Source organism: Strix uralensis, chromosome 20 (assembly GCF_047716275.1).
Source record: "Strix uralensis isolate ZFMK-TIS-50842 chromosome 20, bStrUra1, whole genome shotgun sequence".
Lineage (NCBI taxonomy): Eukaryota > Metazoa > Chordata > Aves > Strigiformes > Strigidae > Strix > Strix uralensis.
In genome coordinates this window covers 11,233,486-11,259,539 of record NC_133991.1, presented here as the reverse complement: position 1 = coordinate 11,259,539, position 26,054 = coordinate 11,233,486, and the positions used below count along the sequence as shown (strand labels likewise).

At 36.5% G+C, this 26,054-nt stretch overlaps 1 protein-coding gene across 18 annotated transcripts in view; it reads left to right on the top strand.

Moving 5' to 3' along the window:
• BCAS3 (BCAS3 microtubule associated cell migration factor) overlaps positions 1–26,054 on the top strand; it is a 372,074-nt gene that overhangs the window by 8,390 nt on the left and 337,630 nt on the right. For all 18 annotated transcript variants that reach the window (XM_074890735.1, XM_074890738.1, XM_074890740.1 and 15 more), the window contains exons 6-7: positions 9,179–9,260; positions 18,399–18,471. In XM_074890735.1, the coding sequence (XP_074746836.1) occupies positions 9,179–9,260; positions 18,399–18,471 (155 nt within the window). The remainder of the gene's footprint in view (positions 1–9,178; positions 9,261–18,398; positions 18,472–26,054) is intronic.

The following is a 26,054-nucleotide window of genomic DNA, read 5'->3' as shown; positions in this document are numbered from 1 at the left end:
AGGAAGGAATAGGGTGGAAAAATACAAGAAGAATTTGTTTGTCCCAGAAATGCAAGTATGACAGTATTGATAGTATTTTACAATCACATGTTTGTCATGTACATGATTTGCAATTTTAATTTTATTAAAGTCTACATGTGCATATGGGTTTGATTTCATGCTGTCATACACACGCCCTGCAGTTTGTGTTTCAGAGTGGTTTATGAGCACATGGTCTTAATTTGGGGACTTTCCCCCAAATTTCTTGAAACTATAGAATAAAATTTAATACAGTAGGTCATAAAATTCTTAACTTAAAAAAAAAATTTGCTTATGACACCTTGTCCTTCAAAATAATGTAGAGAGGATGGAGTTCTTTCCCTTTGTAAAATACATTGGTGGTATTAGAAATATGTATGCTTTTTTATTACTTGTGTTTATATGCCAGTAGCTTAGACAGTATAATAGAAAATAATGTTATTTTGTACACCAAACTTTAAGTTAAAAATTTCACTGAGTGCTGGCTTTTCCCTCTTGGTTGCATATTGTTAGCTGGAGATAAGGAAGAAAAAAAAACTGCTGAGCTTTGCATTTGAAGGAGGGTTTAATGGAAATGAAGTAAGACCTAGTATACTTTACTGAAGTTCAGTATTTAGTAACTTTTTACTAAAATTTAGGAACCTTAAGCAAAATTTTGGAACATTTTAACCAAAATACAGGAAATCTTATCTGCTTGTATGTCCTGAGAAACTACGTCTAATTCTAACTTTCATGGCTTTATTTTTAATGCAGCAAAACATACCTTTAGATTGGTTTTGTATTTTATCTTTTTAGAGCAGAAATGTGTAAGACAGAGCAAAGCTAGCTTGTCTACTTTTTTTTTTAAATCTGCTTTTACACTGAAATGACTTTGAATACTAAGAATGGGTTTTTACAGTATGTAATTAGTTTTGTACGCTATTTTGAAGATGGATCGGTTTTATATCAGTGTACAAATCAGATTATTAAAATGGGTCAGAAAGGGTTTGCTTTGTTCTTCAAAGTGTATTACAGAAAACAAACATTAGGTGTCACTAAGATACTGAGCTAAGGGGAAAAACAACTGCAGCAGTCCCACAAGTTACAGCACAAGTTGATCAATTAGTTAAGATATTGTGAGTAGTCACATAGACTTAAGCTAAAGAATTTTTATAAACCAGCTTACTTTATCCTGCTGAAACCTTCTTATCCAAATGACCACGTGTATTCTGAAAAATGTGAGGAAGTGCGTTGTGCTGGGACTTGTCCTGGCCACTCTGTGATAAGAAGAGCTTTGTGCCTGGCAGAGGTTGTTTTTTCCTCTGTGTGTCTGTAACATGCCCTTGCTTTGTGGTTAGGTGAGGTCTGTGCATCCCTGGTAAGTGACTTTCTTTGTCCGAATGAAAGCGAGTCTCTGTCTGAGCTATCTCTATCAATGCCCTTGAGAAAGCCTCTGTAGGATGGGATCTTTCATCCTTGCTTTCCTTATACATGTCAGAGAGTTTCAGTTCTTTGGTACGTGAACAGATTACCTTGGTGTAACCTGTTCTGCATTAACTGACCGCATTTAAACTCATACCCCATGTACACCGCAGTAAACATTAAATAATTTGATGGAGATTACTAACAAACGAGTTAAACTACTTTGTTTATCCTGGCTTATGTGTGCTTACTGGTACTGTCAGCCAGCTAGTACAAGGTAGCTTCTACACGTTTCTTTGTGGCAAAGAAGGGTTTTCTTTGGGTTTGTGGGTGGGGTTTTTTTCTTTTTCTTTCTTTTTTTTTTTTTTTTTTCCCTTCTTGTGTCTGAATTAGCCACAAGTTAAGCCACGGAATACCTGATGTTACCTCCTTTTTCAGTAGGATGATACAGCCAGGTTGTCCTTTTTCCTCAGTGTATTTTACTTCATAATTCCTAGATTTTGCTAGCATTTAATATTTTAGGAAAAATAAGAAAAATCAAATTGCAGGACAGTTTCTCTTAATGTCGTTCATTTTTTTGCAGAGGTATTTTTAATAAGTGGGGGAAAGTCCAGTGAAATGGAAAAAATGCCAAATGTGGAAATATTTTACCATCCATCTTAAGAATGTCAACTGTAGAGGTATTGCATCACTTTGTCAGCCCTTTATTTGTATATTCTGTGAAATTCTGAGACCATGTCCAGAGAGGTACAGCTTCGACCTGTGCAATTTGTATGTGTTAGTGTAATTTCAGTGTTGGAATGGTTCCTTTCTTAGTAACGTGGTTTTAGAGAGCTGCTCAGATTGATAGTCTTCAATATCAATTTTTAAATAGCATTTCAGAGCAGGATTTATATATGTGACAAATTTGGAGGCAACAAAAACTATTTTTCTTCCACATTGTTGTTTCTCCATCTCACTTTTTTTTGGTTAGTCTGAGTAAAATAAAATCTGGCAGTTATGTGGCTGACTTAATATTTAGAGTTTATTTGGCAACACTGTTTTGTGTCCTTTGGTATTATACAAACCTTTCTTCTTGACATTGCTGAGTATTTAGCTTGTAATTAAGCACATTATTCCAGTTATTATGAAAAAAACCTTTTTAGTTTAAAAACCTTTCTGAAAAAAGCAACAATTTGACATTTATGTGAAAATCTACTCAGGCTGTTATCTGTAGCATTGTGCTTTTTATTCGTACAATTGAACCTCTATTCAGCACTTAATAAAGTAATGTGTTGCAGGCAGTCCAGTTTGTGTCTGAGTGATTATGAAGTGTTTATGACAGCTTCTAAGCTGACACTCTCTGTAATGGTGTTACATTGACTTCTAAACACCTTTGCAGTCTGCCTCCAGGAGTGTGTGTCTCTTTGCAGTCTGAGTGGTTTCACATTAACATCTCCTTGGAGTAAGATCTTTGACTACAGAAGTGTTAGTTGCAAATGGAAGATACCATTAGGGCTGCTTCAAAGGACTGGAATAATGTTTGGACTGCTGGGTGCTGAAGTAACGGCTGGGGTTTTGAAGTGCAGAGTCTAAATCTGTATTGCATAAGAAGCGGAAGGTGTCCATCCAAACGACTTTTCTTTGATCTTTGTTTTGAAATGGGGTTGGGAAGGTTAAAAGTGTTCTTAAAATATGCCTCGCTAAGTGGGGAGAAATCTGGGAATATACAAAAGTATGACTAGAAGTTCCTATTTGATAATTGTGCAGTGTAGTTTTGTGTTTTATTTGGAATTTGTTTTTCCCTTGCTCCCAGTTTCATGTTTCAAATACAATTGGAACTGGTTTCTGCCTAATGTGGTTTCCAAGTATCTGTTCTAGATGTTCCTGTTCAGGGAAATGCATGTTGGCTGGTTTTGTGGCAGATAATTTTTTCTTTTTTCTTTGTATGCTGGAAGTTTCAGAAGTAGAAAAATCATCTTAATTTGATGGTTCATATTACAATTAAAAAAGAACGATCAAGCTTGAGCTGAACAAAGTAGGAACTACCAAAGGGAACTTTTAATAACAAGCACAGATGTGTATTTAGTGAAAAATATTTAAAGGCTGTGGTATAATGTGCTGTCACAGCCTGAAGGGATGTGTCAGCCCCTATGGTAGGTGTCTTCCGTGTGGAGCCCTCTGGAATGCAGAGGACTTGCTGGACAAGGATGGCATCACACACTGCCATTTCTCCACTGCCAGACCTTGAATTTCTTTAAATGCTACTGTCAATAAGACTGTGATTTTTAAGTTATTAAAGCGGCAGTTGTACAGCAGATGGGATGTGCCAGTTCCATTTTGTTTTCTCAACTGCTCATCAAAAGCCCTGTCTGCTGGGGTTTCCATGTGGTGATCTTTGTAATTCTTTCCCCTTTGTAATTCTTTGTCCTTTTACAGCTAGCAAAAGGACTAGTCACTTATCACATAGTAAGCTGCAATCCTTCCTCTGTCCAGACCTCCTCCTGATAGAGGGTACTGCTGTTAAGGCTTGTATTAGCCACTTGGAAAAACGTACTGATGACCTGACCTAGTAACCCTGAAAAATGGCAAAGACCTTTACAAAACATCCATGCAAATAATTTTCAGAGGCTTTGGGTTTTTTTACACTGAGGATGCTAGCAATGTGTAAGAAATTTTCTATTTTTACACTCATTAAGTGACTGCAGAACCGTTGGACGGTTTTATATTCATAGCATATTCTACACCAGTTGGAACAAAAAGCATGTGCAACAACCTTTGAAAAGGCTCTGGTGAGAGGTATCAGAAGAGTCCGAACGGCATCTCTTGTAGCTGTCCTTGGATGGGGCCAGAGCTAAAATGAAGACTCGCGAAGGGTGGTGGTACCCATATTCTACCTGCTTCCAGTATTGTCTGCATCGTTCTTGTCTTTGTGTAGAAATGATTAAAAACAATGCAGAACTGTCCCCCAGGTTAGAATTTTATAGGGAGCCTTCAGCCTGATCATGCTAAAACCCCTCAAAATATATGACAAATGAAGTGAGAGCGTTGAGGAATCTGCAACCAAAATAATTTCTAAGCTTTCATTGTTTTTTAAATTCAATTAGCATTGTCATCATTTTAAATTCTGGGTGCAATTTCATGCTTAATTCAGTCCTTAGAGTAGACGTCTGTAACATTCCTTGAGCATCTAAATTTTTATAATCCCTAGATAATTACAGAGATTTGTTTTGAATGAAAAAGCAGACTGTTTGCATTTTTAAACTAAAGTGATAAGATTTGTCCTTTTACTTACAGTCCTTCCTTACTCTCAGTAGTGAGATGACTGGTAATAGTTTTTAACCCAATATGATTATATCAAACAGTGTTTTTTGGTGGTATCTGTCAATTCTTTATTATCATATTAAACATTATATCATGATATCTATATCATATTTAAAACATATATCAGAATATAAAAAACCCCACCCTTCTGATACCTTCCCTGTGCTCTGTGACAGTTTTAATATACAAGCAGTTTCCTTTTGTGTAGTTGCACAGTAGCTGAAGCATTGCGTTTCGAACTCAATTTTGTTTCAGTTTGGTGTACGTTTGACTTTTTTTATTTTCACCATGTGAAAACCATTTTCTATGGTTGGAAACTATTAGTTATCCTTAGTGTGAACAAAACTTCCTTTGTTCTGTTTTTTTATGGGTGCAAACTGGTATGCTCCAAACAATAAAGCTCTGTCATCAAAAATTAACCAGTATGCCGTATTTCTGGACTGTCATATTTTAAGCAGTAGCTCAAGACATGGAAGTGGAGGAGAGAGGAGTTCTTCCTCTTTCAATCTGTCGTTATTGGAAGAGAGCAATGAAGACTTCATTGGGGGCCAGGTTTTGAATCGGCGTGTTGTTTGCTTGCAGCCTTCCATGTAGGTCTGGGGCTTGTGGTTTGATACCAGGCGCTGGGAAAGCTGAAATGTTCTATCAGACCAGCTTGGAGCCGTCATTTTGGATTCGCTCTTTCATAGAATGAGTACCTGAAGCTGCTTTTATAGCTTAATATTCAATTCTTGAAACCTGTTTGGAAATATTCTTGGCTTTTGGAATGGGAAAGAAAAACTTTTAAGAGCTTTGAAAGCTGCCACAGGGACTTGCTACTTAGCTGGATCAAATCCAAAATGGCAGCCACAGCCTAGTTTCTTCACAGGTGCTTTTTGAAGAATTTAGAGCTCTGTTTTCAGTTCATGAAGTCTATTTATATTTTGTCTATGCTTATGAGACTGTGCAGCTCAAGGGACTGGTAATGGGATGTGGAGCCTTTTACTTCTACTTGCCAGCCCACATCTCACCCAAACTGGCAGTGACAAAGTTGTTAGCCATTTAGTGACGGGGCTGGGCTTCTGTTAAATGTAGTTCCTTGTCCCCTTTCAGTTCCTAGTGGAATAAGTGTCCCATTCACAGAAAAGATTGGCTGTCTGTGTTGCCTGTCTCAGGAGTGAGATAAGGCCTGAACTAGCAGGAATATCAGACTGTAATTTCTCTACCCTGAAGATGGTGCTTTCAGTCAAAATTGATACATGTGGCCTCAGCAATGGTAATAAAGTTTTATGTTTTATATAGGTAAATGAAGGGCATTAGCATTAACCACAGTTAATTCAGAATTTTATAAGACTGCAAATAGCAGAAGCTTCTACTGGTGGTAGTGTTTAAAGAAAGTTAATTATAAGTCAAAGAAAATCTTGAACTCTAAAGCCCTAATGCATTTTTCAATGCCAAGCAACCCAGAGGAACCACCAAGCTTTTACTAATTCATGGCACAGAACAAAGTCCAATGCCTTCTATGATCTCCTGTTTCTACAGAACAGTTAAGGACACACAACTTAGTTTTATTAAAGGATTTTTTTGTTGTTGTTGTTATTTTATGGAGCTATGGTAGGTTAAGTATTAGTGTTTTAATTTGATCCATTTTGTAGTGTCATGTCCATATTTTCTGTAAACTTTTTTGTGCCTTTTACTGAATTTGGCTTTTTCTTTACGAATGAGATGCCAGTGGCTGGGTGGCATCTTGTGTTTTCATTACAAAATCTACGGTGCGGTATGTCTTAAAATTTGTTCCTTTTTGGCTCCCAGGGGTCAGCAATTGCTACGTACATGAGCTGTGCAGATGGCTGAAATTATCAGAACTTCTACTTGCTTTTTTTCTTAGTTCTACAAAGTTTCCCCTTTCCTGGGGAGGGGGAAAAAAAAATCCAACACAGACTGAGAGGAAAGGACCTGTTACACGACAGTACCAAATGTGACAGTGGTCTCAAACCAGGAGCTAACTACCTATAATCTTGTCTTGTCACTGTCAGATCCTGTGGCTTTGGTTAGTCCATTTAACCTTTCTTTCTGTAATTTTCCCCCAGTATAAAATGATAAAATAGTTATCTTTCAAATAATTAATATTAATTATTAAAAAGTAAAAGCATTATATGCATGAAAAAAGCTGGGCTGGGATTTTGATGTTAGGTGCTGAAGTACAAATAAGCTTCGTTTCTATTTGTACATTTTAGGCTTTTCTTCTAGGCTTTTCTTTGAAAATCTCAACTGTAAGCTCTACCAGGTCCTGGCATCACAGTCTAAACAAACATGATCTCTGGAGTTCAGTATATTTAAGAGCAGAAACTGAGTTGAGAAGGTTTGGCCTTCTTAGTGTATCCTACTTTTGGGACTATAACTTTATTTGAAGTAGATTGGAGTTAAAGCTGATGTGCTGGCGTAGTTAAAAAGTAGGAGGAGGTGACTGAATTGGGTTGGATTATTTTGTGTGAATCACTTCTTCCATACTTTTGTTATGCTAGTTCTTTTCCCTCTTGTTTTCATTCATAGTCGTTGATGTGCATGCACATGTGAAACAGCATTTTCATGATTTGGGGGAAAAAATCTTTAATTGCCAATAATAATAGTTCCAAAGCCTTATTATTTTTCTTCTTCTTCATTTCCTCCTTTCTCTTTTCATAGAGCTGGTGTGTTCCGATGGATAGAAAACATGCTGCTGTCTTAATCTTTTTTCATCTCTTTTATTACTCTTTCTTTAATTTTTCTCATTTTCTGCTTAGCTGTGCTCTACTTTTTTCCCAAGCTCTCTCTTCTGGATGCAGATGTTTTTACCTATGTGCTTTTTTTACACACTGCACTCCAAACTCATGATCAGTTAAAAACAGATCAGCAGACCTCTACTGAGTTGATTTCTGATCATCATTCTTTTGTCTTGTGTAGAATCTGGTCAGCAAGCTCTTCAGAGCAGAGGCCTCTAGCTGTCCCCGAGGGAGAATTAAACTTGTTTTGCAAAAGCTGGAGTACTACAATGTTGTATGTTGTTTGAATGATGCTGCTAGCTGGGAGAGGAGAATCCGCTATGATTGGAACATCAGCCTAATAAAATAAGAGCAGGGTAGACTAAGGGATTAATTCTCATATTGATTACAGTTCTAAAACTGTGGTGTCCATCAGGAATAATTCTGATCACATCATTAACAGTAACGTTGATTCAGACCAGTGTGGAACTGCTAACTGTCTGCAAATCTAAAATGGCTAAGAATGTTATTTACCCACATTTGTGTAGCTTGAGTGTTACTCCAGGCATAACATGGAAAAACAGGAGTTCTCTACGTTCTGTTTTTATTTACTGTGTACAGAATGATGGGCTACCTCTGTAGTAAATAGTGTTTTCAGAGTAATCTCATGAAAGACTTGTGCTTCAGTGGGGTAGGTTTCATTCTGCCCACGTTATCTAAAGCAGTGATAATAATGAGGCTCAGGGTTAAGATTGAAAGTAAGCTAAGAGTTTGAAGTACTATACCTACGATTTGTTGGTCAAACAGTACTAGTATTTCACCTTTTTCAATGTGTGAGCTGAAGCGCAGAAAGAAATGGGAACAACCATGAAATGACATTTCTAAAAGTTAGCTTGTATTTACAGATTCATAAGAACCTTGTTCCAAATTGTGTTCTCTTCTAATATTGTAAGCTCCTTGTTTGGCAAGAATTTATGCCAATGTGTCCGCTACATTCTTAGTCTCATTACATCTGTTTTAAGTTGTTGGTTATTTGGAAATGAGCTTTATAATGTTTGCCATTTTCCTCAAGTTTGACGTTCCATATCGGATCCATTACCAGGCAGTTATGAAAATGTATTCTGACTGACCATTTACAGGAAGTCTGGAAATTGTTCTTAACTACTTCTCTTTTAATCTTTCCAAGACTGCCGTTAGTGACAAACTTAATTAGTTTGACCCCCTATTTTTAAACATAATTTTCACACCTGGAGAATATGAAATGTACCAATGTGTCAAATTCTCTGATCTTTTACCACCAATGGTTGCCACTCTTGATCATTGGTGAGTTAGCATTTTTCTTAGAAACGTGAGCTATGTAGAATAAACGCTTGTATTTCAGATGGCTTGAATTTTTGTGAATTTTAGTCAGCACTCAGCTTCAAGTCTTGTTTCTTCTAAAACATGTAGTCGTTAATAGTAGATAGTGCTAGTATCCCATTCACGCAGCCTGAGGCGTGTGTTTTTAGAGGCAGGCCATCTTTGTTGCTATAATTTGTGTTATTCAAGACTTCTAAGATATATCCTCATTTGGAGAAATTGCGGATGGTTGGTTACAAAGGCAGTGTCTTACCAACTTACCTTCTTACCTGCCTTTTGTACGATGTCTTTCTACCTACTTTCTACCTACTAAATATACATTTTTATAAGTACATATATTTTTTACATTGTATGTTCATAATCCATATGTTTTGCAGATCAGTGGTGAAGCTCAGGAACTCTTTTCTGTCCGCCACGGTCCAGTTCGAGCTGCACGGATCTTACCGGCTCCACAAATCAGTAAGTAGATATTTATATAGTTCATGATTAAGTATCACTTCTTTTTTTACAGATCTTTGTCCAAATCATTGCTATAACCTGATACGTAGATTTTTTTCATTAATTTTAAACTGTCACCTTTGTAATAGCTTTCTGCAAGTATTATTTACTTCTTTTTTCCTCCTACTCCGTAATCCAGTGCTTTCTCCAGTTTCATCTTCAGATTTTAGCTTTGATGCTGCTTCCTTTTGTAGTTTAGAGGATATCTAGGTATACCTGTGCTCAGAGATCAGTCCGGAGATGTTAACAATTCTATTTGGAAACATTTATTGTCAATATTTTATTGTTATAAAATAATATTGAAATGACTTATTAATAGCAGGGTGGTGGCTGATAGCAGTAGATCTAGAAATTAATAACACTTATTAAAAACTCCTGTTAGTGCATTGTAAACTTTGTTCATAATGTGGTGCCCTTCCAAGCTCTTGAACTCTTTAGAAGAAGGATAGTATGTCTTTTTTTTTGTTACCCATTGAGGACCTGAAACTGAAACAATGTAAGTAAGAATGCAAGAGGTAGTTAAGTAAAATAATCTGTACAAGGAGAAAATGTCCTTTTCTGACTATTTAAATATTTTATTTATGAAGAAAATATAAAGTATTTTGTAAAGTGTTAAATGATCTAAATAGTCTGCTAGTGTATGCATTAAGTTTAGCAATTGCAGCTTTTTGAGTTTTTTAAAAAAGGCTGCTTTTCCACTCCAGTAAAAGTAACGAGACAATGGAATTTTTTTTTTGGGGTGGTACTAGCTTCTGATTTGTTCCCCTTCTGCTTATTTTATGTAAACTTTATTCAAACGGTTTCATCTTTTTAGTGGTTTGAACCTATATCACAATCCCTTGAGTGCCCATAGGCACCTCCTCTCTTTTACTGCTTAAATACTGTTTTATCAAGTTCTAAGACAAGCTGCTTAGCTTGTTTAACAGGATTGTTGCAGAAATTCTGAGTGAACCCAGTGGAAGAGCTTGCTGTAAGATTTAAGCAACTATGCATAAACAGGCAAATCCCTTTAAAAACCAGCACCGTTCAATCTAAACACAGTATCTAATTGTAGACTTCTTAAAGACCTAAAACCCGTTGGTGTCCCGGCTCATTTTTGGTTTTGGCAACTCTGTGCTTATCCACTCTCCCTGTAACTTCAACTGGGCAAGTTGTTCTGTTCAGCTGCTGAGGAGTATTTCTAGTTTAAATTTGTTGCCATGTTTTACTTGTGGATGAAAAGAATGTACTTCTAGTATGACCAAGGTTTTTGGGGATTATACTGGATTACAGATTTTAGTAGTAGATTATGAATTAATTAGTGAACTCAAAAAATATAGCCTAAACTCTATTTAAATTATTACAAAAATAGTAAATGATAATAATTTAGAGTATTTCAAAGAAAGTAAATGAAGAAAGATAAAGGTTTAATGCACACATTTTATATCGCCTCAGTGATTTCCTGAGCAGAGGAATATATAAACTATGAGTATATGTGGTTCTGTAACTGTTACAGGTTAAAGTAATGTAAAGCAAAATACTTCACAGGTATGTTGTGCCTTTTATTCTGTTTATGGGAACACTGCATAATTTCTGATGAGCTATGTTTTTTTGCTGTTATGTGTGTCATTAAATAATAGATGTCTATGCGCCTTCCTCTCTCATAGGGAAAAACAAAAGAGAAAGAAAAATGTAAATGTAAATGAAGTAAAGTAATTGAAGAACCTATAAGTTCATTTTTTTCCTGATAGTAGAATAGTGCTTTCTGATTTTTCAATCTAGTAAGTTACACTGCTTATGAACTCCTTCAAGCAGTTACTGTCTGTCTGTCTCTAAATTGTGTATATTTAGCATCTGACAATGATAGTTGTTGCATTAGAAACCTATTCAAATTAGCTCATATTAAATTAAGCCAAACCTTTTAAAAACATGTTTTGGTCTCTTTTTACATGGCTTGGTTTAAATAAATCTTTGATTAAAAGTACATGAATGTATCATTGACCAGTATCTGGAATCAGATAAAAGTAAAGCTGTAATAAGAGGCCTTAGATAACTAACACATGAGCTTTAATGATTCTGAACAAAATAAAAGGAATTTGTAAAGGAGAAGCTGATTACCATCAGTAGGCTCAAACACTATTTTACTGTAAAGCTGTAAAAAGGGAATTATTGAAAATAGGACTCTCTTGGTGGATGGATTTGGCACGTTCCTAGAAACAGATCTTAGTTTGTGATAAGAAGCTCATTCCCAGGTGTGAAAGGAAAGCTCGTGGTTTTAACTTGGTGACTTTACAGTAGCAGAACTTAATAGTTTGTCAACTATTTTGTTAAAATACTATAGTCCTTTGATGTTAGATCCTCTGCTGCATCATGTGCTTCATAGCATAATAAAGCATTGTTTCAAAAGAGTTATTTCATACAGGCTTATTTCATGCAGGCTTATTGCAAAGGAGACCTCCTCAAATCTGATTTAGCAGGTTATAAGTGGTCCTGATAGCAGGAACGTGGTGCAGTATCTGGAGCTGGCCTTGCACGCTGCCAACTTGGATCCGGTGAGGTTTATTAGCTCAGGCTCTGTGCCATGCTAGAGCAGTTAAATGGCTCCTGGAGCTGTTCTGACCTGGCAGCTCTACTGCAATGTTCACGCAGGGTTTTGTCTGAGCTAACAAACCAGGCAAGACCTGACCTGGCCCAGCACTGCAGCACTTTGATGTCTCTGTGTCCGTGGTCTGCAGCCTGGATAAGATGTCCACAAAGAATTGAGAGATTTCTGTAAATGACACTGAAAAATGTAGACATTAACTCTCCTGTGTGGCCAGAGAATATAGACTGTTGCCTTCAACAGTAGATATGGCTTTGATTATTTTCTCTAGCTTGCAATATAAATGGCCTTTTTGGATACTGAAGGTTTACACTGTGACCAAATTTCAGGCTTAAGAGAGGAGATAAAGTTGCGTAGCTAATATTCAGAATATGAGAACATCTCTGGCTGGACGCTGTCAGTCTTAGAAATAAGAATACTAAGTCCTGGCACTTTGCGTGCCTCATGCTGCATTATCTGCTGAGCCATCTGGTTGGCATGGCTTTTTAACTCGCCTAGCTCTCCTTCACTCCCAAATCTGTGTGCTGGGATTGAGTTTAGTACTTATTTATAGGTATACAGGTGTCTGGTTTGCTGGGCTCTGGATTTTTCTGTCTCTTCAGATAAATCAAGCTGGCAAAGATGTATTTGAAGACAAAATTGATGCAACTTTGTGATTATTAGAAGGGAGAAAATCCTCAGTGGTAGATACAAAACAAAGCTGGAATTCTGCCAGTTAAATTTAGCTGCCATTCTCTGTGAAGAGGAAGCTACGGTTGGTAATATCATTGTAGTTAATGATAGTGAGAGAACCAGGCAAATATCAGGCTGTGTTAACTCCCTCCTCCATTTTATATCATCCAGATTTGTGATGTCCTCACTACTACTCCAGTTAGTCTGTGTTGGGCTTCCTCTCACACAATACCTAATGCTCTATTTAGCCACGCTCACCTAATCCCTCATAGTCTTTGTTCGACATGTTTTCTGATTTTTCCCCACTCCCTCTAAATGATGCGTACTCATTTTTCTGAGGTAACTGACTGCATGAATACATACTTGTAGAATTGAAATGATACTGAGTTTGAGGCCTGTATATTATTAAGTATTCTGTCTTGGATATTCCTACATTTTTCTCTTTTGCTTAGCGTTTCCATGATATCTATAGAAACATTAATAATATTACTTATTTAGGTTTTCTGTAGCAGTTGTGTGTTCTTTGACCTATGAAGTTGCTAATAAAAAAGGTTCAGAACTCTTCTAGTGTTTTTAAAAATTTGTTGCGTTTTGGCTTCATTTTGAGATCTGTTGCATACATACTTCTGAAATCAGTGCTAGGGAAATAATACATTTTCTTCAGATAGCTTTGCTATTCTTTCTACAGAATTAGAATACTGCTGCTTTCCGAAGCGACTTAGTGCTTACAGTCTCCCATTTGTTATTACTTACCTCAGGTCATTTTACAAAGCCCAGGCCAAATACCTGCTTTCTGCCTTGTGCTATCCCACTTAAGGTAGGCTTGCATAGTTTAAGAGTCAATCAAGAAATGAGGAATTTATCGTTAAAAGGCATATGATGACAGGCTTGTGTGTTGAAGTTTAGATCAGTCATTGTTTTTAAAACCTATTTCCGTGTCTCAGCATTATGAAAAGAAATTCTTCCAATGAACTGAATTAATTTATTGCCATTTTCTAGATTATGCTGCTTGCAAAAAAGATGATATAATAGTCCTACATCTCAGTGAATTTGACTGCTTAGTCAAATTGATAAGGAAAAAAAAGCAAAAAAGAAAGGAAATAAAAGAAATCAGAGGTGCTATGGTTAAAACAACCATGAACCAAAGGAAACTTAGAGATGAAGGGTTGAAAACTAGAATTAACATGAAAAACTGAAATTATTTGGGATACAGAGTAGTTTTGCATTCGAAAATCTAAAACTGTTGAAAGTTTAAGTTCTACAGCAGATTTATCTCTGTACTCCACTGCTTACACCTTTGATGTTGGTAAAATAAAATTTGAACCTCAAAAGCTGACTCAACTTTATGTGCAGGTATACTTAAAAGAACTGTAATATTTAGGTTGCTTTCTAAAGGAAGGCAGATGTGAGTTTTGTATATATTCAACCACTTGGGTGGCTTAGTGGTTTTGAGTCCCTGAAGGCCAAAATAATTGCACAGTACGTGTAGTGGAGGAACTAGCCCTGCGAGCTGAACAAGCAGTAGCAGTTGGGAGCTGGGTTTGGATTGTGTGAGTGGGTCGTGCAGGTGTGCCTTTCAGTTTTGGTGTTTTGTAACTGTTATGTGGGTTGTTATGGTATAATGAATGTTAATGTGTATGGATTATAGAAATTACAGAACAGAATTCTCAAGCGTAGCAAGTAAGGCTTTTAGAGATATTATAGGGAAGAATTTTGGAGCACACTTAAAATACTGATTTCTTTGAAGCTGTGTGGACTGACCTGTATGTCACCGTTTCAGTTCTGGCCATATCATTTCAATGCTTTAGACCAATACACCTTAAACTTTTACCATATTAGACTGAGATGTCTTTTAAGTCTTTTTGAACAAGATTCAGTCAAAATAAAATGTGTCTGTCTTAATTAATGTGTGACTCTAGAAACATTGATCTTCAGCATATGTTTCAAGGTCATCTTTTTTTTTTTTGTATAGAAGCTACATAGTTGTCAGAGAATAAAACTACGGTGCTGTGCAGAGGAAAAAACAACTTTCCGTAAACATGCGTAGCTCTTGTCTCTGACAGCACTGCCAAGATAATGTTCTTCAGCCACTGTTGCTTCTTGTAACATTGCGGTCTTATGTCAGAAATGGGAGGTGGAATGGCCTGAGGAGGCAGGAGATTACAGAAATCAGCTGGAGTTGAAGGGGGTTCTAGGGTGCTAACTTGTGGGGGATGTGAGAAACAGGTTTGGTGATGCAGGTGCTGGAGAGGGACTTGGGAACCTGAAAGGTCTGGGTGCTGCTGGGAGTTAAGGGAGATGGAATAATATGCTGCTTGAGATCTAGAACATTAATCCTAAAGGAACACCTGAAGTTCTGTGATGAGGACAGCGCTTGCAGTGCCATTAATCAGACATGATGTTGAGTAATGCAGTTAGAGCTTATCTGTGCAGGAAATGGAGCATTTATAGATGCTACCCTGAAGCTGAGGAAAGAATTCACACGCTATTTTTAGGACTGACTCGAGCCTCTCCACTTCTGTTTCAAGGAGCACATACAGTTTTTTGCATTTGTGTTCAGTAACAAAGCAGACACAAAATGGTAGTGATTAAGAAATGTTAAGAAATTATTATTTCCTTCTTCCACCTGAAAAGAAGAAGCAAAATAGGGAGTGAAAACTGTACACAGTGGATGCCAACCATGTGGCCTAATGCATTTCCAGATACTGGTGGGCTGCTACACTGGCGTGGGGCAGGACAACAAATGCAACTCAATTTCCAAGCAACAGATAGAAATAAGAGGGGTTTAGTTGAACAGGAGATGCCCTGCATTATTAAATGGCTGTGATGGAACTTGATCAGTGGAATTACATACCAGAAAAATATACTCCATCATGCTATTGCTAAACAGGTCAGAATTTGACATTCTTATTCAAGGGAAATGAGGGTACTTTTCAGAGTTTTGAATAGCTTTTGAGTTCCTGTGAAAATCACTGGGGCTTCATTTTTATTCTTCAGAAAGGTGTGCTGCTGCTGCTGTTGTTAGTATTATTATTGGTGTTATTGAGAGGCCTGAGTAGGCCCAGAGAGATCTATTCACAGTTTCATCAGAAGTACTCTGCATAAGCTGCTTTGAGCTTATGTGTGGATAACCTTTTGACTTCATAAAGTTCTAAATTTTGATTTGTATGAAATTTTATTTAGCCACAGATATTGTTTTTTCAGTTTTAAGTATACTGACTGAAGTTAGATTTTTTTTAAAAAAACATAAATCATTTGGCTAAATGGAGCTGTAGATAAGGTGGTGCCTTGTTGGCAGGAAGGGCAGTTTTCATTACTTTAATTGTGTGATTTGTCGGGATTTTCAGCTTTTTATAAATGCTGTAGTGTTATATGACAGAATTAAAAGGATTTAGAATAAAAGGAGTTTAAGAAAAAGACTTTGCAACAGGATTTCAATACTTTTTGTATTTGAGGGATTTAGCTAGCTGTTTTTCATTTCAATCATCCAACTGCATTTTGTTAAACACTGTGTGGAGCAGGTGTGTACAACGTCAGTATCGCACATGCAAATAAACACAATTCTACAAATAAAAATTAATCCACCATAACTTGGAAGATTAAATCCCACCACAGAACTAGAAGCGGTTGCTGCTTCCATTAAGCATTGCAGAGAACAACACATGTCGCTTTTTGCAATCTCATGAATGGGACCGCTATTAACCTGATTTAATGCTCTGCAGAGTCCTCAAAATAATGATCCTTTTCTACAGTATTAATATTTACATTCTGAAAGTATATATTTGAAGTAGAAAATGGATTTTTTTTTTAGATGAGGGCCTTAGTCATTACAGACTGAAATGAGAAATTTAAGCACCTATTGTACAAATTTTGCAAATTGTACTGTGGGTATTAAAAACTGGTATTCCTTTTGATTTTTGTGCAGTTGTTTCTCTGTACTCCCCACCGTTTTTCTTCCTGTTGCTCCCCCTTCCTTGTTGTTAAACTTAGAAGTAGACAGTAGAGAAACATATGAATTCATGTCTCGAATATATCTTAGCTAAAGAATAAAAAAAGTATAGTTAAATACTTAAGGTAAAATCCTGGCTCCACTTAAATCAATGTCAGAACTCCTGCTAGTCAGCATTTCATCCTTCATGCTGAGAGACTAGCTAAGTGAACAGAAACAAATGGAGTTCATCTGTTATTTGTGCTGAAGAAAACAAATTGGTTGCCATATTATTAAGAAGACTATATGTTTCATTTATCAATTTACAGGTCAGTACGTCCAGTACAGGTATGACTCATGAAAGACCTTGAAATAATAGGAATAAAAGGAAAATACATTTGGCTGTTTTAGGTTACTTGTAAAGCTATTGTTGATGGTGAAATTATTGATGTGACCCATTTGACTTTATAAATACCCAAATGTGTAGGAGGGAAGACTTATCCTTGTACAGACGAGAGTACTGAACAGTTTTTGTTACAAATTAATTGCATGTACCTGAGTTATTAATAATTAACAGGGTCTGTTATGTGAAAATGCATATTGTTAATTGTTGTGCCTTTCTGAATAATTGATTTAGTGCAGTACACCAGTATTTGTGAATTTTGAACAGACTATATCACTAATATTCTTTATAGATCAAAGCGTTTGGTGTATAATGGAGAGAAAAAAATAAAATTCCATTATTCACCACATACATGCATACCTATAGATAGATAATTAAAAAGGCAAAGATTGAAAGAAAACGGAGGAAATTTAGTAGTGTGGTGGTTGTTGGTTGTTATTCTGTTATTTAAGTTGGGTAGAAACATACCCTGGAATTTAGTAAAACATTGTTCACAAGTAGAAGAGAGATATTTTTGACTCAATTTCGGTTTTATTTCTGTTTACGTAGCAATAAGGCAAAGTTTTCAAAACTTTTAAAATCCCATTTTAAGAAGTGTGGGCGTATTTAACAGTTTGATGGTTCTGGAGTGAAGGTGTGAGTGTGGTTTGGGAAGACGAACGGCTGGTTTTAATTGCCCGGCTCTGGTGCCAGCAGTGGCGGCACGCACGGATCCCAGGGCAGGCAGAACTGTCTCAGAGGCTGAATTGGAGCAGAGGACGAGCCCGTGCCAAGCTGCTGCTGGGGCTGTGCTGGTGTTACGTGGTGAAGCTAACCTTAAGAGTAGATTGGATATGGTGTTAGAGTTGTGTTTTCACTTTGAGCGAACGGCAGGCATAGCCCGAGTCTCGCTGGAGGTTGCTTTCTTAAAGGCTTAAATCGCTTGATGGTGGAACTTACTGAAGACTGGTTTGAATTTAATCTTGTATTTTCTTAGGCACGGGGCACGGGCTGTAAGCATGGCCGTGCTTTGGGGAAACACTGGCAGCCCAGCTTCTCACGTGCTAAAGAGAGCGGCTGCTCTTACACTGCGCTCCTACGGGCAACACTCTGATACTCCACTTACACCTCAGCAGAATAAATTGGAAGCCAATGTGTGAAGTCCATGTGGAGTTGGTGACAGCCTTATTGCAGACAGCTTTTATAAAACAATGAAAAGTGAGCAAGTGTTACTTGTTACAGTTACAGAATCCCAACTGAAATGAATAGAAAATAACTCCAAAATCCTGCCCAGATTTTGCTACTTGTTTTGTTACTCATTGCTGTCTCTTTCCAGAACAGTTCTTCCAGTGTTCGTGGCTCTGCCTGTTATTTGTATTTCTATCACTAATCTTGTACAGGCTGTGAGTTTTGTATTATATATTCAATATCCTTCCAATAAGATTGGGCTCCCACAACATGCACACCTGTACTTGGGAAGGTAACACAAACAGTACATAGTGATTTGCTTTTTCTTTTTTGCTTTTGCTTTCTTAGGTGCTCAGAAATGTGATAATTTTTCTGAGAAGCGGCCTCTTCTTGGTGTGTGCAAAAGCATTGGATCTTCTGGGTAAGAATATTTTTCATGAACAAAGTTTTATATATAGATTGTGATATAATCTAAAAAAACCCCAGTAGATTACATCTTCAAAGCTCTATTCCTTTTTTGCCAATGGGATAACACTGTGAAGTGTTTTAAAAGTTTTTTTTTCAGTGTGTCAACACACATTTGCCTGTGACTTAAGCTTTTTAGGAGGAATAAAAAAAGAGACTCTTGATATAAAATAGATGAAGAGGTATTTTGAGTTTAGTTTGTTCTCATTGTAATCACAATTTTATGATTAGCCCTTTTTGGTATTAATCCTCATCAGAATTGTAATTGAGAAGTGTCTGAAGTAATATCTATGTCTTAACATGTAATTGAAAGATGCTTTCAAGCAGCAGTCATATACCAAATTAATTATAATCACCAAGCAATTTGAGTGTTACAGCTACTCACTGTTTATTAGCAAAATACATGTTAAATCTACTTCTTTGAGTTAGAAAAATAAGTTAACAGTCTTGTCCTGTGTGCTCTGGACAGCATTGTTTTATCACTCCTCTAATAAAAGAGGGCCTTAAGATATTTTATGTCTGTTTGATACGGTGATTCACACGATGTGAAGGGTTTATAGCTATACCCAGAGGAAAATATTTGCTTTTCAAGAGTAATCCTCTACACAGCGATTCAAAGGCTAAACAGTTGAAGTAAATCTTCTTACAGTAGTAAGACTAACTCTGTGCCACACCCTTTTCAACTAAAAATTTAATCACTCTGGGTGTGGAGGAAGACTATCAAATATCTGTAAATGTCTCTGTATTATTACTGTGTTAAACTAGAATATTAATGTTACCTGTCTTAAACGTTTAAAAAAAATGTAGGGTAGAGAAGTGAAATGTCTATTTATGTGTTTACAACTTGCAAAACTGTTTATAGTGCCTTTTCTCCTTCCCCCTCCCATAAGTGTATGTAATCTCATGAATAACTTTTTCTAAATAAGAGTGCGTGTAACTGGTGATGCAAATACTGCTTTTGTAGGACTTTCTGTCTTAATCCAAACAGTCTATTTATATACGTAAAGGATATGTTGGATGGAAAAAACTTTTCCTTCATACCTTTGCTTTAGAAGCTGAGATATCTGAGAACTGAACGACCTGTAAGGATTGTTATTTTCTCTGTGTTATTGTATTCTTCAGTGAATGGAAAATACTTCAAAGATTATTGGTAGTTTCTGCTTTTCCACAAAAAAAAAAGCTTGTATGTTTTCATAATGAATGAATAGGTTTGTGTTACTACTTATCAGTAGTTAAATATCTGCAAATAGAAGATTTTTAAACCGGGCTTTCCACTGTGACCAGTCGACTTGCACATCATTAAAAGGAAGAGTCTATTCTGCACGCTCTTGTTTACCCATTTAATAAAGAACCAGTTTGCTCCTGGTGGTAAACCTTCAACAGAAAATTCTGAAACACTTATCTACATTTATTGTTCATTACCAGTTATTTTTGAAAGAGTCCTTGCAAATTACCTATTTTGTCATTAGCTTTCAGATTAAGAGTTCTTTGATTGTTTGCCCTCAACTGGAGTCACACTCCTTTTAAATTGGCTCAAGGGTTGCACTTGTTTTTTCTTCTGTTACTTTCATAGATCATTTGATTACATTTCTATGGTTGTTATGCATAAAGAAGAATTTGTATAGAACATTCGAACAGCTGTGTTATGAATGGTTTCTGAACCTGAATCACAATTTTAGTTCTGTTCTTGAGGTTTTTGTGCTTAACTTCATTTGCTGTATATCTTAATGGCTGTGGGTAGATAAAACACCGTGTTTAATCATGTATCTGAAGAAAATACTGCGTTTATTCTAGTGCATTTATTCCAAAGCACTTGATTTTCACTATGGTCATCTCCTCACCTACTCTGGAGATTATGCTGGCTATGGCATGAAATACTGCAGCTGTCAGCACACTAATGAAAACGTGCAGGGAATAGGAGGCCTATTCTGTCTACTGAAATGGCAGGTAAAATAATCAGTGAAGTGATGTAGCACTGACACTAAAATATTTCCCATTGAACAGAAAGGTAAACGGAGTGTCTAAAAGACTGAATGAATGATTTTCTGAAAGGCAACTAGTCCGAAGCAGATCCAGAAGTGAAATCCAAGTCTTCCAACACACAATCCGTTATGCTGACACATTAAACTACGTTGTCTTTCTTTAATATAAACTGAATGAGACTGGACACGGTAAGGACATTGGCCCTGTGGTCATAATCTTTGCAAGATGTAGTCTCAAAAGAAAACAATTCCACCAGCGCAGCCCCCCTGCCCTTAATCCCGTTCTCACTAGGACACCAGGTTGTCACTTTTTTAGAGGAGAAACGTGTGACCTCCTGAAGTGCTTCTACTACTTTCAACACTCCTGGCTTTCTCCTGTTCAAATTTTACCCAGGTTATTGTCTAAAATCCATCAGAATCATTTACCAAAAAGAATGATTCTGGGGAAAAAAAAAGTTTGATGACTACTTCATCATTTGGATTTTCCCTAGCTGTTCTTCAAAATTTCTGCACTCTGGTTGCTCTGCTCAAACTGTTGCTCTTTTACTGGAACATCCCTGGTAATTTTGACATTTCCAAGTAAGTTTTTGTTGTTATCTGTTAGTAATAAATAAGGGACATGGTTAACATACTGGAAGATTTGGTGGCTGGCACCATGGCTTATTGTTGAAGAGTATTTGTGGACCCTGCTGCACCTGGAGGCAATACTCTAATGTAAATAAATTCTTTTCCCTGGCAGTCATCTATATAGAATCCATTATCAGTAGCTCTTCTAGAAAGTGCTTTGAAGTTGCTAATTTTCTGGATGGAAGGCAAAGAATAAATGCATTTTACACCTGACATGATAAAACTTCAGTAGGCTATTAACTCTTCACTGCAGTTTTAATAGTTGCTGTCAATTATCACATGCTATTCTTGACCATAAGAAAACATATGTGTTAAAGAATTATTATTACTGTGCATACACAGTTTTGCATGATAGATGAGTGATCGTGCTTACAAACGTGTTGATATGTTTTGTGATTTTAGGGACTCATGTACCTATATTCAAATGCATAAAAGTCTCTTGAAAATTTTGAATTCAGCAGCTATGAAAATTACATGAGCAGGTTGTAAGTGTTAAAGATGCTAAACCATTAAAGTAATACAAATCTGATAGAATACAGTTTTTATCTAGATCCACTGCACTGTCATTTAATAGTATTTTATTTTTTAGGACGATATCACTGAGATACTGACACGTTCAAGTTAGGAGCTGGGATTTCCTGGTTCTGACCACTAGTCTGCATTAGTGGTTACCATCAGGAAATTCTTCTCTTTTCCTTTAGCTGTAAAGTAAATACACTACAATGAGGGAAATATGATTAAAAGGTATTATTTTTAATGTAGAACATTTTTCAATCTGGAATCCAAAGAATTTTCAAGTAGTCATGAATTAATAGCTTCAAAATATCACTTATATTAAATAACTTCAGTATTTTTTGCTATCCCTCTAATGTACCGTGTACTTTAATAGAAAGAATTCAATGAATAATTTTGTCTGTGATAATATGCTAGGACTTCTTTCCTTCATTATGAAACAAAGATGAGTATAAAAGTACTTTATGCAAAATAATGTTTGCTCAAAATCCATGTTTAGATTTCTGTTTCATTCCTGGAATTTTTTTCATTGCCTTTTACACAGTGAAAGTTGTCTTTGGTAACTTAGAAATCCAGTAGTTTACCCTGGAGATGCCCTAAAATTTTACTGAATTACAGATTTTTGACAGGTCTAAATATATCTTGTTAACTTTTAGTATGTCTCCTACAGATTTAAGAACGTATTAACTTAGAAATCAACTTCTGGGTAACTTGGCGTGTGGGTTGCATTTCTTTTGTAATGTAACTTAATACAGTAGTCATTGATATAATATATGCTGGTAAGAATTACGTTTGTTTGAATATCAGCATTAAGGCCTTAACGTTCAGTTTAATATTTCTTAATTTTAAATCTTAATCTCTTTGTGACAGTCATGGTTGAGAACCTTCTTTTCAAAAATTTATTTTAGTGTGTATGAAATTTTAAACTTTGCACTTTGAAATTAATTTCTGGCACCTGTTTTATGTAAAAATTCTGTAGAGAGAGATTTGCCACCAATCCCGATCCTTGTATTCCCCACATCGAGTATTTTACCAGGGAAGGTGAAATTTGTGTTTTCTAAACTTTTGCCTTGTATCCGAGTTTCTGACTAGCTTTTGGTACACACATTTTTGGGTTTTTTTAAAAGTCAATTTTTCCATCTAGTAAAATGACTGAAATGTCTAACATGGTTTCACTATATAATCTTTTCAAAACAATAGTTTGTGCAGCCCCCAAAAAGGATGCAGTCTTGACACATAAATGGGAAACAGATTGTGTTTTTTGGCTGATACCACTATGCTGGTTTAGATGTTGGTTCAGTCAACTTCAGTCTTAGATTACAAGACTTGCAAATTAAAGGAAAACCAAAAAGGAAAGAACATCTGCATAAATTTTGTTTCTGTGGAGTTTTGTAGAGGCCTGCTTACTTTGTTCTTGGTGAAAAGATAAACAAATCTTTATACACACACAAAATGAATTGATGGGTTTTGGTACATATTAATGAATTTTCTAGGTGGTGAAACATCAAGATTAGTAATCTGTAAATTGAACAGAGAATTCCCACTCCCCCCTCCCCCGGAAAAAAAAAAATAGTAGCAGTGGCCAAAAATCTGCATGGCAGAACCAGTGAATGTGTGCTGTTCAGAGCTACTCGGTTTAAAGATAACTAGATAAGACCAATTACATTAAATGAAAATATACTCCTGTTTTCCCCATCTGGGTGGTTGTAACCATAGTTTGGGCCATACTGGATCTATAGAACACCTTCAAAAACACCAAAGAGGTCCAAAATACACTAGGCATGCTTTTTGTTCTGCTCCGATAGAAACGTACCAATACCTTTAAGTAAATGCTTCATTTTAGCTAATGGAGAAGTTTAAGGGGAAACTGACCACTATATTTTTGTTTTATTTTAGATTACTAAGAAAAAAATCATGGTTTTGAGAGTGATTGCAAATCTGCCCTTCGATAGATGATATAGGTAACAAGAAAGCTAACAAAATAGAAGTGACCATGCCAGGAAAAAAAAAAAGTTTGTGTAGGTGCAGAGAAAGGGGGAAGGGGACAGAGAAGGTGGAGATGAGTAATTGCTGTGTTTTAGATACGAAAACATTTCTCCTGAGTACAGAACGTTTTAAATACTTTAAACTTTAGTACCTACCTTTCCTCAACTGCCAAGTTTCCTGATGACTCAAGTGTTTACCCCATCGTGCTTAATTCTGAGTTTGATTCTACTTTGATTCTACTCTAAAGATTTTTTTCTTTTGTTTTTCTTTTTGTTTTCCTTATTAGTTAAGCAGTTTATCATACATAGAGGACAAAATTCTTGTAATGAACTGCATACCAGTCTAGCTAAAGGGTTGTATCAGTACAACTGTGGCCTTACAGCAGGGTGGGCTTTAGACCATAGTTCTGTGATTCACTGACTAGCAGCAGAGACAACTTAAAATTCCTACTCACCTCGTCTGCTTGTGCTGCTGCTTTCTGCATCCCTGGGCTGTGTCACTTCAGCTGGTTGTAGAACCGTACAGGAAAGGAGATGACAGAAATAATCCAAGTAAAAAATAGCGCTGCAATTTTATTTTTTAATGATACGGATTATTTCAGTCACCAGGTTTACGAACAATTGCATGCAAAATTACAAGGTGCAACTGAGAATGTAGTCAATCGTAGCATGAAGGTGGGAATAAGCCCAGGGGATGGAATTTCTTACGTTAGCTTTGCTGCTAAAGCTGGTTAGCCATGAACTGTGGTCTCACTCGCTTGCTATAATGCTTTATTCTGTCTTCTGTTGTCCATCCCTCTTAACAGAGCAAAACAAAGAAGTTAGAAATCCACTAAGTGATTTGTCCCACAGCCACAATGGGACATTGGATAGCAATATTTCATCTTCTGGATAGCAATATTTCATGGATAGTTGTCTGGATAGCAATATTTCATCTTCTGTTAATGAATCATTCAGCAGGAGATGGGGAAAAAAATCTTGGAAGATCTTGAAGTGCAACCCAGATCTCGAAGTCATCCTTACCAAAAGTATTTCACACCTTGGTGTGCTCGTCCTTTGTCCAAATAGCCAAATATAAATGCATAAAAGATAGGAATTTGGCCAAAATCTTTTGTAGGCATGTATGGTAATCAGGTAACTATACAAGTATAGCTAATTGAGAGATCAGTTATAGAAGATTAAAAAGTAAGAGATTGAGGCCAGTAGACTTTCCAACCCTTCTACATTATGGAGAGTCAAGGACCTCAGCCAGTAACCTGCAGCCAGCCCGCAGCATGTGTTAGGTTTCTAGCATATATTTTTAGAAAGACATACTAATTTAATGACGTCAAGTGATGGAAAATTTTGGATGACTTGAAGAATGGGATGGAGGGCATTTAAGGGCATGAGAAGCAAGAGGTAATATTTTTTAATCATGGGAGGAGAAAGGAAATAAGGGCAAGTTAAAGACGGAGGAGTAGTTGGAGCAAACAAAATGTATAACTTGGGCTAGCCAGCATTTTTTTCCCCTGCTGATCAGTTTACAAGGCAAATCAATTGGCAGCAGATTTTCGGGAAGCATGCTTTATTAATGTGGCTACTATAGATTAAAACCTACTAACCTTAGCACAAGTTTAACTTGGGAATGTGTTTATGGAAGTGTTAAGGTTTAGGTAGAAAGCAGCTTTACATGAGTAAGAATAGAAACAAAGTGTTAATATTTTCTCACATGAATATTTTAAAATCACATGACTCCATTCCTTATCTGGCAAAGTAACTAGTTAATGCTAAAATTCAGTGTCCAGTTCTAAGTGTCTGCAGCTTTAATGTTTAAAATTAGCTAGCTGTGAAATGATTTGTCAGAAACAAACAGCAAAGCTTTCTGGAAGGATCACCCAAGAGAAGGCAATCAGCTATGATGAATGAAGTTCTTGTTCACAGTTCTCACACTGCTCAGAGTTAACTCTCCCCAGAATATTTTTACTGGAATGCCGTTGCAAATGCAGTGGTTATGCCGTGGGCTCACCTGGCCAAGCCAGAGACCGAATCGTGCAATTGAGTGTGTAAAGGGTGTATCCACTCAAGATAAAATACAGCATGTTTTTTTCAAATCACACATAAAAATGGGTTGGACAGATGGTTATGATTTTCAATTGTATTGGACACCATGAAATAGATTTCCTGAGGTTCATTAAATATTTGTGGTCTTTTATTGAAGACTATGCAAAATTTGGTCATATTTTTTCTCTCCAGCCGTATTTTTTGAAGACTGTCGAGGATGTGTAAGTTTAAATTTCTAGAGAGCAAATGTAATTTAACTGGTTTTGTTGTAAAAAGTATGGCAGAACCTTTTAAGTTGGGTAAAGCACTCTCGTTTCTGTTATCTTTGAGGGATTGAGTCCCAAAGGCTCTTGTACTGTTGAAAACTGTAAAGCATCATTAACTGCAGCGGG